This window comes from Maylandia zebra, linkage group LG20, assembly GCF_041146795.1.
Source record: "Maylandia zebra isolate NMK-2024a linkage group LG20, Mzebra_GT3a, whole genome shotgun sequence".
Lineage (NCBI taxonomy): Eukaryota > Metazoa > Chordata > Actinopteri > Cichliformes > Cichlidae > Maylandia > Maylandia zebra.
In genome coordinates, this window is record NC_135186.1 from 4,972,334 (window position 1) to 4,984,765 (window position 12,432).

Consider the following 12,432-nt stretch of genomic DNA (forward strand, 5'->3'; position numbering starts at 1 on the left):
CGTGAACAAAAGGAATCGTTTGCCGCGTGCGCGCTCGCGCCGTGTTTTGCAATCTTAAAACACTACGTTTAATGTTTTTGCGAAAAAAGATGGAGACGCTTAGCAAGCTTCTGCTGGAATACCCCGAATTAATGTACAGCGGAGTCGGAGCTACGGCGTTTGTCGCCGGCGGAGCGCTCATATATAAAATTGCCACCAGGTAACTTCTCCGACTTCTGGCACCGCGGCGGTGTGTTTGTAGCTAACGCTACATTCACGCTAGCACAAGTTAATGTGTGTGGAATAAAAGAAACACACCAGTTGATTTTTTTAATTGTGACATTAAAGAAATAGTGCTTCCTGTCCTGCTCCTATTGCTCCTCTGGAGAGATCTGTGTATTTACGCTAGCCCGGGCGCTCACTTTAAGAGCAGCTGTGCCGCTAACTAACTTGATGCTTTGCAGTTTTGTGAGTCCAACTTTAGCTAACCCCGTTTGATGTTTACAGTTAGTATTTATGTCACGTGACATCAATACAATGGGCATATTCAGATGTCTCAGGCTAGGTTAAGTATTTTTGCATAACTGAACAGCAGCGGTTGCCACTGAATAACACGCTGGATTTACCTTGTTGCTTACAGAAAGAAGCCCACCCATGCAAGTGTTAACTGCTGGTTCTGTAATCAGAACACAGTTGTGCCCTATGGGAACAGGAACTGCTGGGATTGCCCCAATTGTGACCAGTACAATGGCTTCCAGGAGGTAAGTGTTATACACTATGTAACTTGTTTCTTAAGTGTGGTAATTCTTTTTCTCTAACGCATATACATTTTTTTAAAACTGTCTGTGTTTTCAGAATGGGGACTACAACAAGCCCATTCCTGCTCAGTACATGGAGCATCTAAATCATGGCATATCTGGAAGCCTTCCTTCATCGGAGACACCTAAGACTCTGCAGTGGGTCAACTGTCAGATGCTGCTTTGCCGGAAGTGTAATAACAACCAGTCTGCAAAGATCAAACAGTTGGCCTCATATATCCCGAGGGATGATGTATGCACTTTGTTTCTGTCACATCATAGTATTGCCCAACATGCTGTTCTGAAGAATAACACCAAATGCCATTTCTTTCTCCCGTAGGAGAACTACGATGAGGAAATTGAAGCCTACAAGCATCACCTGGAGCAGACTTATAAGTTATGCAGGCCATGTCAGACAGCAGTGGAGTACTACATTAAATATCAGAACCGCCAGCTTCGTACGGTGCTTCTTAATAATCAGCTGCGGCGCACCCGGGAGTCAGACATGGGCTTTGTAAAGGTCAGTGCAACCCAATCTCACCCAATCAGGCAATATTGTGAATTATTTAATAAAAAAAAAAATCACACATAAAAGACACTAAATGACCAAATGCTGTAGCATGCAGGGTGTTTGACCTTTAGCCAGATACTAAATAACATGATTATTTTAGCTGAGACGAGCAGGAAACTGCCTTAATTTTAACTTTTTTTCTGTGATACCATCTTGTTGCTTTTTCATGTTTAACATAATTTGTTCATCTTGAAATGTAAGAGGGAAACTTTCATCCTTTTGCTCTTTGTTGTTACACCTAATGACATAATGCCTTATCAGTAGCTATTTAGTGTGCATTCGGATCCTCTTTGACCTACTCAAACAAAATAGGCAAGTGTTCAAACAGTGAAGCGATCAACAGGTTTCTTGTTTTCATGGGTCTGCTGATAAGGATTAGCGCTTTGACACAGTCAAGTCCTGCTTTTCAGCGTTTAAAGTGATTAATCAATTGTTACCGCTTCTGCTCCAGTGTGATCTGTGACGTTAGGCGTCATGTCTAATTTCAGGTTGTGTGAGGATACGAGTGAACGATATTTAACCACTGCTGTGGCTTTAATGGAGTGCATTAAACTTTGACTTTCTTATTCACACTAGTGATTCATTAATGTGGTGCAGTCCTGTTACCCGTTTCTTGGTAAAGCACTGAACTATAACTAACAGTGCTTTCAGTTCGTTTAATTGGCATTCAGACCCCTGTTGTAGACTTTATTAACACTATGTTGACATTGTATGCTATTAATTTCAGTATGCTGTGAAAATGTCACAATAAGAGCCTGTTTTTTTTTTTTTTGTTTTCTTTGTTTGGTTTGTTTTTGTCCTCCTGCAGAGTGCCCAGTCCCTGTCCTCTCCCATGGGAGTCGTACTCTTGCGGGGCCTTGCCTTCCTAATATGTGCTTTCCTTGCTGCCACAATTTTCTGTGAATTGCCAGACCAGCCTTCGTCACCTGATGGCTCGCAGACATTAAGTGGTGGGGTTGTTCCTCCAAAGCCTCAAGTCCACAATGAGTCTACCCACACTGATAACAGCAGCAGAGTGTCGCCTGTGTGGCAGAGTCTCCTGGAGCTGATCCCAGACAAGGCCATAGAAAATGCCGAGCTTGCGTGGCAGCATGGGAAGGACAACCAGCTGGCTGTAGTCTCTGTTGGCCTGTTAACTTGTCTCACTGGTATCTTCTTAGCTGGACCTGCAAGGTAAGCAGCCACCATTTTATTTGCCTTTGGATGGACTGTTCATAGTTCCCAGTTTAATTAAAACAAAAAAACTAATCTTGCTGCATTTCAGGTTGAGGAGAATTGATGCTGTAGCCTCTGTCCTGTGGTTCTTCATCCTGTGCCTCTACATGGCCGAGAGCTACATGACTGATGCCTTGAGCTGGATGTACACAACGAAGCTTGTTGGCGTCTCCCTCTGTTGCCTCGTCAGCTTTGCTGCTGCCGTGGCAACTCGTAAACCGCTGGGCGCACGGAGAGCCAGATACCGAAGGTCAGAACCTGAGCAGTACTGTTCACATTGTATTTGAAACCGTGGATTATACAAAAACATGCCGTCTTTCCATGAATGCTTCGCATTCATAAGCATCGGATCAAAAAGCATCAATCTAACAAGTGTTATTGGTGTATTTTTAATGTTGTCATTTCTTTTCATTTCTGTCACTGTCTGTTTTTAAACCTTCAATCTTCCAGCTCTGTGTGAGAATGACTGTGATGTTCTGACATGTGAATGATAATCTCCAGATATGGCACACGACCTGAAGCTAGTCCCTTCTCCTTACCAAATCCCACCTTCAGCCACACAGCCACGTGCTGAGCAGGTGCTTGATGCATCAATTTTTGGCAGTTAAAACAATTTTGCATCAGATAATATTGTTACCTCATGGTAGTGCTTTGTCCTTCTGCTTTGAATAATTGTTATTGTCATTGTTTTTTATCTATTCACTGAGAGAAGCAATGAGGAAACATTTCAGTAATCATAATATCATAAAGGTATTATTTATAAGCTTACTCTAATTATTATCAGTTATAAAGTCCTAAGAAGGTTAACAAGTAAACTTTACAGGACCTTCTGACATTTCAACCTATTGGTGTTCTCTATTCAAATGACTGATTATGTATTTAGCATCATTATTACTGCACCATATATGTGAAAAAAATGATGTTTAAATAAGCTCGTTTTTGCAACCAGTATATTGGGTTATTAACATTTTTGGTTTTAGCTACTATTAACTGCTTTACACTTTACTAGATTGTTTTGAATGTACTCGTTTAACACTGTTAAAGCTGTGGGGCTTCTAACTACAACTCACTGCATGAAATACTAATTTGTGTAAACACTTTATACCACACATAAGATGTGGTATTTGCGTAATCACACTCTTTCTCTATCGCTTCACATCACCTACAATTTTTATTGGCGTTGGATATTTTCTAATGCAGCCTGTTCTGGTGTTTTTACCTCATGTCTTTGGCAGCACCAGGAGGTGACGTGGAGCATGATGTGTAGTGATGTTAGCTGACAGAAAATTTGCATGCCTGCAAAATCTGCGAATTTTAATCGACATTTACTATTGTAGTTTGTTTATTTATTCATTTATTTATTTTACAATGGTTTAAGTATTTAGCTGCCCGAGTTTGTTATTCCCAAATTCTGCAGTTTTTCTCCTGTCTCCATTATTGTTGTGACCTTGTACCCTTTTGATTTACTTTTAGAACATTCAGTATTCGTCTAAAGTTGCATGATCTTGACTTTAAGCAATTTTTGCAAATACACATTTTCTTTGAACTGTATCATGCAGAATTGGCCAATATTTGGCCTTGCAGTGGCATTAGTTCACCTTGAGACAGTAGCATGAAGTTTCTCAGTGTACTTGGCAGATCGGTTGTTTGTTTCTTAAAGCTTCTTTGAGAACTTATCAGTTCTTCTGTAGATTGCCTTTGTTACTTGTCTCACTTAACACTGAGTCCAGTATTAAAATCGGTTCTCTCCGGTGGTTATTCATTCATCAGCAGGGCTCCTTGCGTTGTCTTGAGTTTTCGATACTCTTACTGGTCGCTTCGTTACTTACTGATTGCTAGTACCAGTTGGACCCCCTTTTGCCTTCAGATCCATGTTAATTCTTCAAAACAGATTTAAGAGGTGCTGGAAACTTTCCTCAGAGATTTTGGTCCATATTGATATGATAACCTCACACAATCTCCCGTTTCACCTCATCCCAAAGGTACTCTATTGGATTGAGCTCTGGTGACTATGGAAGTCATTTGAGTGCAGTGAACTCGCCGTCATGTTCAAGAAACAAGTTTGAGATTATTTGAATTTTTTGACGTGGTCTGTTAAGATGGCGACACTGGCCATAAAGGGATTGACATCCAGCATAAAATCTTGGCCAAATCAAACATGCAGATCATGAATACATTTAGTATTAGGCCTTTTTCCATTACTTCCTACTCGACTTGGCACGACTCGTTCTTCATTACTAAAGAGTACCAGCTAATATGGTTGAGGTCGTTATAGCAACGCGGTGGAACATCCATTGACATCATTTATTTGCGACATAACAAAGGTGGACGTCGAGGCGATGTGATACCTGCTGCTCGGCCTGTGGATTTTTGTCAGGTCCGTGGTGTTGTTTCTCTGTCGTTTCCCTTGTTTCCAGGTTACAAAAATGGCGGTTTTCAATTCCGTGAAGGAGATTCTCTCCTGACTCATCATGTGACACCACTGACTAGCTGATCAGTGGTATGCAGTCTGTTTAAATCACATTTTCAGATCGCCTCAGAACCCTGGTCGCTTGGAATACTGGTCAAGTAGGTACCAAAAAAAGTGAGCCCATGCGAATCGTAGCCTCAGTTTACGGTTCTTAGCTGTTGGAGATCAGCGATGCTGTAGCCCATCTGCTTCAAGGTTCAGTGGGTTTTGCATTTAGAGATGCTCTTCTACATACCTTGGTTTTAACAAATTGTTGTTTTGGTCGCTGCTCCCTTCCTATCAGCTTGAAGAATTATGGTCATTGATCTCTGATTTCTGGGGTTCAACAAAGCTTTTTCACCCAGAGACCTGGCACTCACTGGGCATTTTCTCTTTTTCACACCATTCTCTGTAATGGTTATATTGGAATATCCCAGTATATTAGCAGTTTCTGAAATACCCAGACCGTTGAACAGGTTTGTGTGTGTGTGTGTATCCGGCTGTATGTTTGGGCTCATTGTGACATCGAGGAATGATCAGAGCCCATCAGAGGCCTCTGATGGTGCAGCATGATAAAGATCTGCATATGCAAAGTGTTCAATGGTTTTGGAGAGTATTTATGTGTACTTCTTTGTGTCATATTTTGATGCTTTTAGCTGTGGGCTCAAAACTCAAGTTCAAAATAGCCTGTAGGTGACTACCTGACAGGTACTTGGCTTGTTTCAGCATTTGAGGTATCTTGTGTAAGCATCAGTTCCTGGTGCCCCACCCCTCTTTCATTTTTAATCGGTGCTCCACTCAGCAACATCTTGGAGTCTTTTCTCAGGATCAATCTTAAATTGTCCTGCACAAGCTCTAAATGAGGCGATTTACAGCTAAAATGACGACCTTACATCACTCACAACCGTATTAGCTTCCATTATAACTAATGCTACCTTTGCCAGTATTTTAACAAGTTGATATGTGATAAACACTAATGACCGTTTTAAGTGCACGTGCTAACATTTCATCTAACTTGTTTGAGTTTCATAGTTATGTTTTACTTGTGTTGGATGTAGGGGGTATTTATTTTACTCTGATGTGAGAAGGTGTTACAAAATAATGGGAGACAAGGTGCTTAGATTGTGATTGCTCATCAGTTTTGTAGTGTTGTAACTGTGGGTTTAAACTGTGTTGCGCTGTTCTGTTGAGAGATTTATGTTGTCAAACCAGCGCCTGTGGTGTAGTAGACTTCACATGCTTTGAGTCTAAGATGGTAGATGATTGATCAAGTTATGAACTTGTGTGACTTTTCACACCTGATATACATCAAAAAAGCACAATGCAATGCTGTATAGTGCCGCAGTTTTTAAAAAGAAGAAAAAAAAAGTCATACTGGCTGTTTATACTGTGACGTTAATTGCTAACGACTTGAAGGCTTTTTTTTGTTTTGTTTTTTGAACTGCCGCATGTGACAAACTACATCTTAAACTCAAAAGTAACGTTCATCACAGAACAAAACAAGCTGTATTGGTTAGTTGTGTGACGTACAGGGTGTATCAAAAAGAACCATCACGAATTCAAAGCGCTTTAATCCTGCAGCCGTTCACCGATAACGGCCGAAACGCATACCGTTAAAAAGACGGGGCTTGTCGGTTTTAATGCGGTCGCTGGTAGCACCAGCAGCTGCAGTGGCCCCAGACATGCTCATACAAATATGGGAGTTTGACTATCGTTTGGACATGTGCCATGCGTCCAGAGGGGGGCCAAATTAAGGACAACATTGTATGTAAAAAATTTTATATTCAGCCATGTAGTTTAAAATTTACCACAAGCTTTTATGTCCAATATTTAAAACGATAAATAAATAAATCCTTTTGAAACTGAATGATTCGTCTTGCTACACCCTGTATTTGGACCATTGTGTGTACTAAGGGTAAGAAAGAAAGTATTTTTACCGTTTGGTTTGCATGTTTTTTTAAATGATATTTGCATAATGTCTGGTTTGAGTGTTTCTATTTCTGCGTGTTATTTTTTTTTAGAGAACTCCTGTTTCTACCTGATGAGCTGTATGACTGTAGACCTCTTTGTGTCAAGTGTCTAGCTCTAGAAGCACTATGTTCAAAGTGTTAACTGTAGAATTAAGCTACTATATGTGACAAATTATTGTACTTCATTATTATACTACTGTTACTATTTATCCCAAGTATGTTTATCTAAATATTTTAGTAGCGTCTGTTGGAGAAACACTTGGTACTTTTTTAAAAAAGGACCCGTTGTTATGCGAAATCTTGATACTTTTTTACAGTTTATCACAGTTTGATCACCGACGATGTGTTTATATATCCTGTAACAGCCTCAGAAAGGAGCTCCATCCCTGCTCAAAGGTTTCCTGCAACATGCTCGATGAAACACTTTGCGTTTTGGGTGCTTAAATGGTTCATTTGGGTATCTTGCTTTTAATGATGTGCTCCATTTCGGAGGCTTTGTGGTAATGCTTGCTGTACATGGAATATAATAAACGACTGATAAAAGGAATTGTCTTCTGCTTGTTTTTCCACCAGCATCCTGTCTCCTTCTGCATGTCTCTTTCCAGTCTGTAAAACTTTATTACTCAACTTTGGAGGCAGTGGAAATAATCAGAAGTGACCTGATTATACAAAGAAGCTTTATGTCGCTGCTCTGTGTGGACCCATGAGTGTGTGAAGCGTTTCTCTCGTCTCTCCCCGTCAGCTGCTGCGTGCTGTCACACAGCTGCTGCAGCGTTTCAGCGACAGCCTTGTCGTAGCCTGCCTCCATTAGTGCTGACATTAAGGGGTTGTCAGAGCTCATTTCTAAGTGTGTCCCCAGTTTTCTTCTCGCACTTGGTCTTTAAATCAGCATATGTTTAATTGTGGTAAGCAGGTAAAATTCTTAATTGTGTTTACACTATTTGCTCTATCAGTACCCAATTTCCTCTCCTCAGAAGTATTATGTTAGACTTTCTGTATGTAAGTATTTGTATGTTTTTGCTGCTGTGTTACAACTTTAATTTCAGGTAGTAGACCATTCCGTTGCTCTTGTGTTGCAGATACCTTGCAGGCAGCTCCACAGTCCCTCCTTTGAGCTCCACCGATGTGGCGGACACTTTCATCCCCACTCCGCCCCCTAACCTCTCCCAGCTCATCAACCGCCACCACGGTCGTCACGAGCGGAAGGCTTCCCCCTCCTCTCTGCCCGGGCGTCTCAACAGAGCCCTGTGCCTCGGCACCATGCCCTCCCTCACCAGGACAGGTAGCGTGGGATGTTTTCCCTTTCAGTTTGTGCTCGTGCTGACAGATATTTCTGTGTAATCCTTCTAATGGCTTGTTGGCGTTTATCTGTGGTCTAACGGCTCAAAAAATAACATTTCAGCAAAGGGAACCGACACATCTGTGCAAATTAATCAAGTAGCTTCAGGTGTAGGTTGGGTTTAGTATTTGGAATTGTTTGTTTTTACAGTCAGTTACACTGTAGCACTTTGCATGCTCATGAGGTTTCTAATTACGTAGCTCAGTTTTTATGGAATATCAGCTGAAATATTGCCTCTGTTTACACAAACGTATCTACAGTATTTGCATTTCTTACTAAGAGGTCATTTATGCTGAAGTGTTTGCATAAATATACATTATTTTTTTAGACACTATGCAATGGAGACAGGATTTTTCAGAAATCTCTGGCACATCTGTGCTTAAATTTCTCAATTTTATTTAAAATGCAAACATTAAAAAATGTGTGTTTGCAGTGTAAAGCGTATGTTTTAGGAGCAGTCGTGGTCCTACAGTAGGCGGCCCATTTGCAGCTGCTTAATCTGACAGATTTGTCACTAATTATTTACTAATATTGTGGATTTTTAGTGTGAAGACTATCAATTTTTCTTTGAATGTGATAAACTAAAACCTGAGTCTCAGCATGAAGTTGTGTAGTTTTAGGTTTATGAGAAATGCTGATGCAGGTTTAAGTGAAAACATCAGTTTGTGGTGAAAAGTTTTATTCATTTATTTATTTTTTAATTTTCAGATTCTGGTTACCTGTTTAGTGGAAGCAGACCAGCCTCACAGTACAAAGATTCACAATCTTCAGGTATTGAAAGTCCTGGCGATTCTGTGACCTCTGTTCAGTTTTTCATTGTAAGCAACAGCTCGGTGCTTTTTTCACTAAGACGTTGCTTAGTGAAAACATTTTTCACCGCTCTCTTTTTTGGCACAGACTACTTTTCGCTCAAGTCTGGGAGCCGCCCATCATCCCCGGGTCCCTCCCCAGCTCCTTCGGTAGCTGGTTCTGTTACATCCAGTTCAGGTTCTGCCAGACAACGGCGTCCCCTCATCAGCCCTGCTCGTCTCAACATTGGTGGCCAGAGACTCCGGCTTTTCTCAGCAGAGCCAGAACCCACGCTCATGTTCCCACCTGCGTCTCCATCACATCTCCTGTCTGAGCCGACCCCTTCGGTTTACAGCGGCTGCTTTTCACCCGATGTGTCACCCTTTCAAAGTCAAAATGGCAAGTATACATAAGGCTGACTGTTATAGGAAGACTTCTGGCAATATTTCTTATTTTGTTTGTCTGTTATTCCTGAAACTACCACCAGGTGGCAATATAAACTTTTTTGGGGGGGGGGCAAATCCACCACACAATGAAACAAATCGACTTGTGAACATGTTTAGATGGTTTGGTTTGTGGTTTAATGATTTTACCTGATTGGCCTTGCAGATTTGAGCTCCTTGTTAAGAGACGATAGTGTGATTGAAGAGGAAGAGAAGCGAAGCAGCTCCTCAGGTTCTTCTGCTTGCCTGGTCGGTACTACAACTCAGTGTCCAGAGGGCAGGCGTTCTCCAAAAGGTAAGCAGTTTGATTTCAACCCTGCAGGGAGATGGATGTATCTATGTCAGAAAATTTAATATTTGTATCATGCCTGTTGGCTAACTGGGTTTTAAAAGACTTCAGTCTGCTTGGGCTGATACATGAGAATGTCTGTGTGTATCATTTGAAGCTGCTTTTGATCTCTGTAGATCTCTACAGTGACTGCAAACAGATTTCCTCTTAAAGCAATTTCAGTTTAAGTGACGGGAACTAATGCAGCATCCCATGTATGAGGGACAGAATATTAAGAACACTGCTACCACACAGCTACCTGTGGGTCTTTGCTTCATTAAAATCAATTCAATGAACTTGATTGTAGTTTCTGTAACTTCTTCTCTATTTGTTCTGATTTAAAGGAGGGGGGAAAGTATTTTGTGACGCAGACACAAAATGTAAAACCAGATGTGGTTTGATGATAGGGCTCATGGCTCACGTTTGCCTTTTCTCTCCAGATTTTGCAAAGCGTCTCATATGGCCGGGGCTTCTGTTTGCAAGCCTGACTGCCAACCTGTTCTTCGGCTGCCTCTACATGTACAACAACTGGAGATGAGTGTCGACAGAGCTGCTGCTGCTGCCCCGTACAGAGCAAGTGTGCCTCTGGCCCCTTGACTAACCTGTTGTTCCTGCGCAACGAGAGGACATACAGCAGTGCAAGAAAATATCACCTCTCTGGTGCTTTACCTACTGTTTGCCGATGCAAATTGCAGATGTCAGAAGAACTGTGCAGTAAAATCAGATCTTATATTTGTGAGTCATTAGTGCTCAAACGTGAAATGGGTTTTGTTTTTGCCTTTTGATCACTGCTCCTCTTACACAAAGACAGGTGCAAATGATAAGAAGGGGCAAAAAACAAAAAAAAGATGAAATTGCACTGATGGCTTTTTAAAACCTGCGCTGTGAATTGTGCAATAAACATGTACTGTTCAGTCGACACTGCTTGGGCACAAAGTCGCGTCTTACCTACTTACACTGACCGAGTGCATTACCTCCCTCAACTGAACATCGCTGGATCTCTACAGCAGCCAGAAACTGGTAAATGTTAAGCGACATGTTTTCTTGTGGTTTAGGTTTTGTTTTATTGGTATTTGTACTGGTGCCATTACATGTCAGCTGAGGAAAGTAAAAAGTGGTGCTCCGTTATTGTTGGCCTATTTAGGGTCAAAATAATTCCTAACATTTCCATCTCATAAACATTTCTCAGCAGTTCACTACAAAAAGGGTTCTCACCAAAGCGATTCAGTTTCGGTTCTTTCTTACTGTAAAGCTATTCATAAGCAAGTTTGTAAGTGTGACAGCTCCTAAGGTCAAGTGTGGTTTAAAAATAAAAAAACATTTCCAGTATATGGAAGAAATTATGTTTGCTGTCTCTCTGTCTGCACAAGCAAGCCGCAGAGAGGGAAGTTTTCCTGCCAACTCAGCTGTGAACTAATTTATACATTACTTTTGTTATTACTCATAGTCAAGCATGTACGTTATTACAGATTGGAAATATTTTTGCACTTGTTTTTCTGAATTGGCGGACGTGTTCTACTTTACGTGATTTAAAAATTGTTTGAAATTGAGAGCACGGATGTTTGATTGTTATTTGTGTGCATGTTAATCAACCGATTCTCAGAAAACTTGTGCATTTTTAGACTCGCAAGCTGCAATTAAATAGGTTTGTGTTTCTTTTGCATGTGATGCAAAACAAAAGTCGTATGAAATTTGGAAAGATTTTGTTCTGTTCAGCTGATTATTGAATTATTAAGTGAGTAATTTGACTTTGTTGCAATATTAAGTTTACTTATTGGTTTATGCAAAGTTACTTTGAACCAAAGTTATAAATTATTACATTTGTCTGGCAATAGTTGTAGAAAACTATCAATGGACGGCTTTCTAATGATTTGTAGTGTTCATTTTAATCATTCAGTGTTGTATGCAGATATTTGTGCTTGACTTTTTTTTTTTTTTTTCCTGACTCTAAATTGACTCAGTCATTGAAAAAGTATGAAATGTGCTAAAATCTTGATGCTTTCTTAAATCCCAGTTAATTTTCTCTGGAATGGACAAGCTATCATTATTTTTATTCACTTGAAAGTCAGTTTGTTTGAACATGTATTTGAACTTAACTGTTTTGTTTCGCAGCCTACGTCATCAGTTTTTAAAATCAGAGGTTGTCTAGTTGTTATTCCCTTGTACTAAGCAACACGTTTGATCTGTAATTGTGGAACAACAGTGGTTTCATGTGGACCTGTGCTTTTTTTTTTTTTTTTTTTTTTTTTTTTTTTTTTAAATAAATAAATAAAATTCTTTCCCTAATTACCTCTGTGTAATTACACCTGCTCTATCAAAACAGATGTTACAAAATATTGCCAAAAGATATTAGCTCATCTGCCTTCACACACACACATATGAACTTGAGTGAAGTGCCATTCTCAATCCATAGGAAAAGCTTTCCATAAAGTTCAGGAGTGTGTTATAGGGATTTTTGACGTTGGATGAGAAAACCCGGCTCGCTGCCTTCACGTCAATTCAACTCAAAGGTGTTGTGTCGGGTTGGGGTCAGGCCAGTCAAGCCAGACTTG

At 40.5% G+C, this 12,432-nt stretch overlaps 1 protein-coding gene and 1 long non-coding RNA gene across 2 annotated transcripts in view; one reads left to right on the forward strand and one right to left on the reverse strand.

Moving 5' to 3' along the window:
- Positions 1-8: 8 nt before the first annotated feature.
- Positions 9-12,124, forward strand: tmem201 (transmembrane protein 201). The gene is made up of 11 exons (XM_004554200.3): positions 9-199; positions 620-740; positions 835-1,029; positions 1,117-1,296; positions 2,156-2,520; positions 2,612-2,812; positions 8,061-8,263; positions 9,029-9,091; positions 9,218-9,508; positions 9,719-9,847; positions 10,321-12,124. Exons 1-11 carry the CDS (start codon positions 72-74, stop codon positions 10,416-10,418), a joined length of 1,974 nt encoding a protein of 657 aa, XP_004554257.3. The 5' UTR covers positions 9-71; the 3' UTR covers positions 10,419-12,124.
- The window catches only part of LOC143414276 (uncharacterized), a 30,599-nt gene continuing 27,477 nt past the window's right edge, over positions 9,311-12,432 (reverse strand). Inside the window, exons 3-4 of the long non-coding RNA XR_013094795.1 lie at positions 9,703-9,868; positions 9,311-9,491 (exon numbers count right to left, since the gene is read on the reverse strand). This is a non-coding gene — a long non-coding RNA (uncharacterized LOC143414276). The remainder of the gene's footprint in view (positions 9,492-9,702; positions 9,869-12,432) is intronic.

Excerpts from the sequence above, each read along its gene's own strand:
- tmem201 (XM_004554200.3), top strand. The coding sequence starts at position 72 with ATGTTTTTGCGAAAAAAGATGGAGACGCTTAGCAAGCTTCTGCTGGAA. Across the intron at positions 2,813-8,060 it reads CGGAGAGCCAGATACCGAAG|ATACCTTGCAGGCAGCTCCA; the intron begins GTCAGAACCTGA and ends CTTGTGTTGCAG. Across the intron at positions 8,264-9,028 it reads GCCCTCCCTCACCAGGACAG|ATTCTGGTTACCTGTTTAGT; the intron begins GTAGCGTGGGAT and ends TTTAATTTTCAG.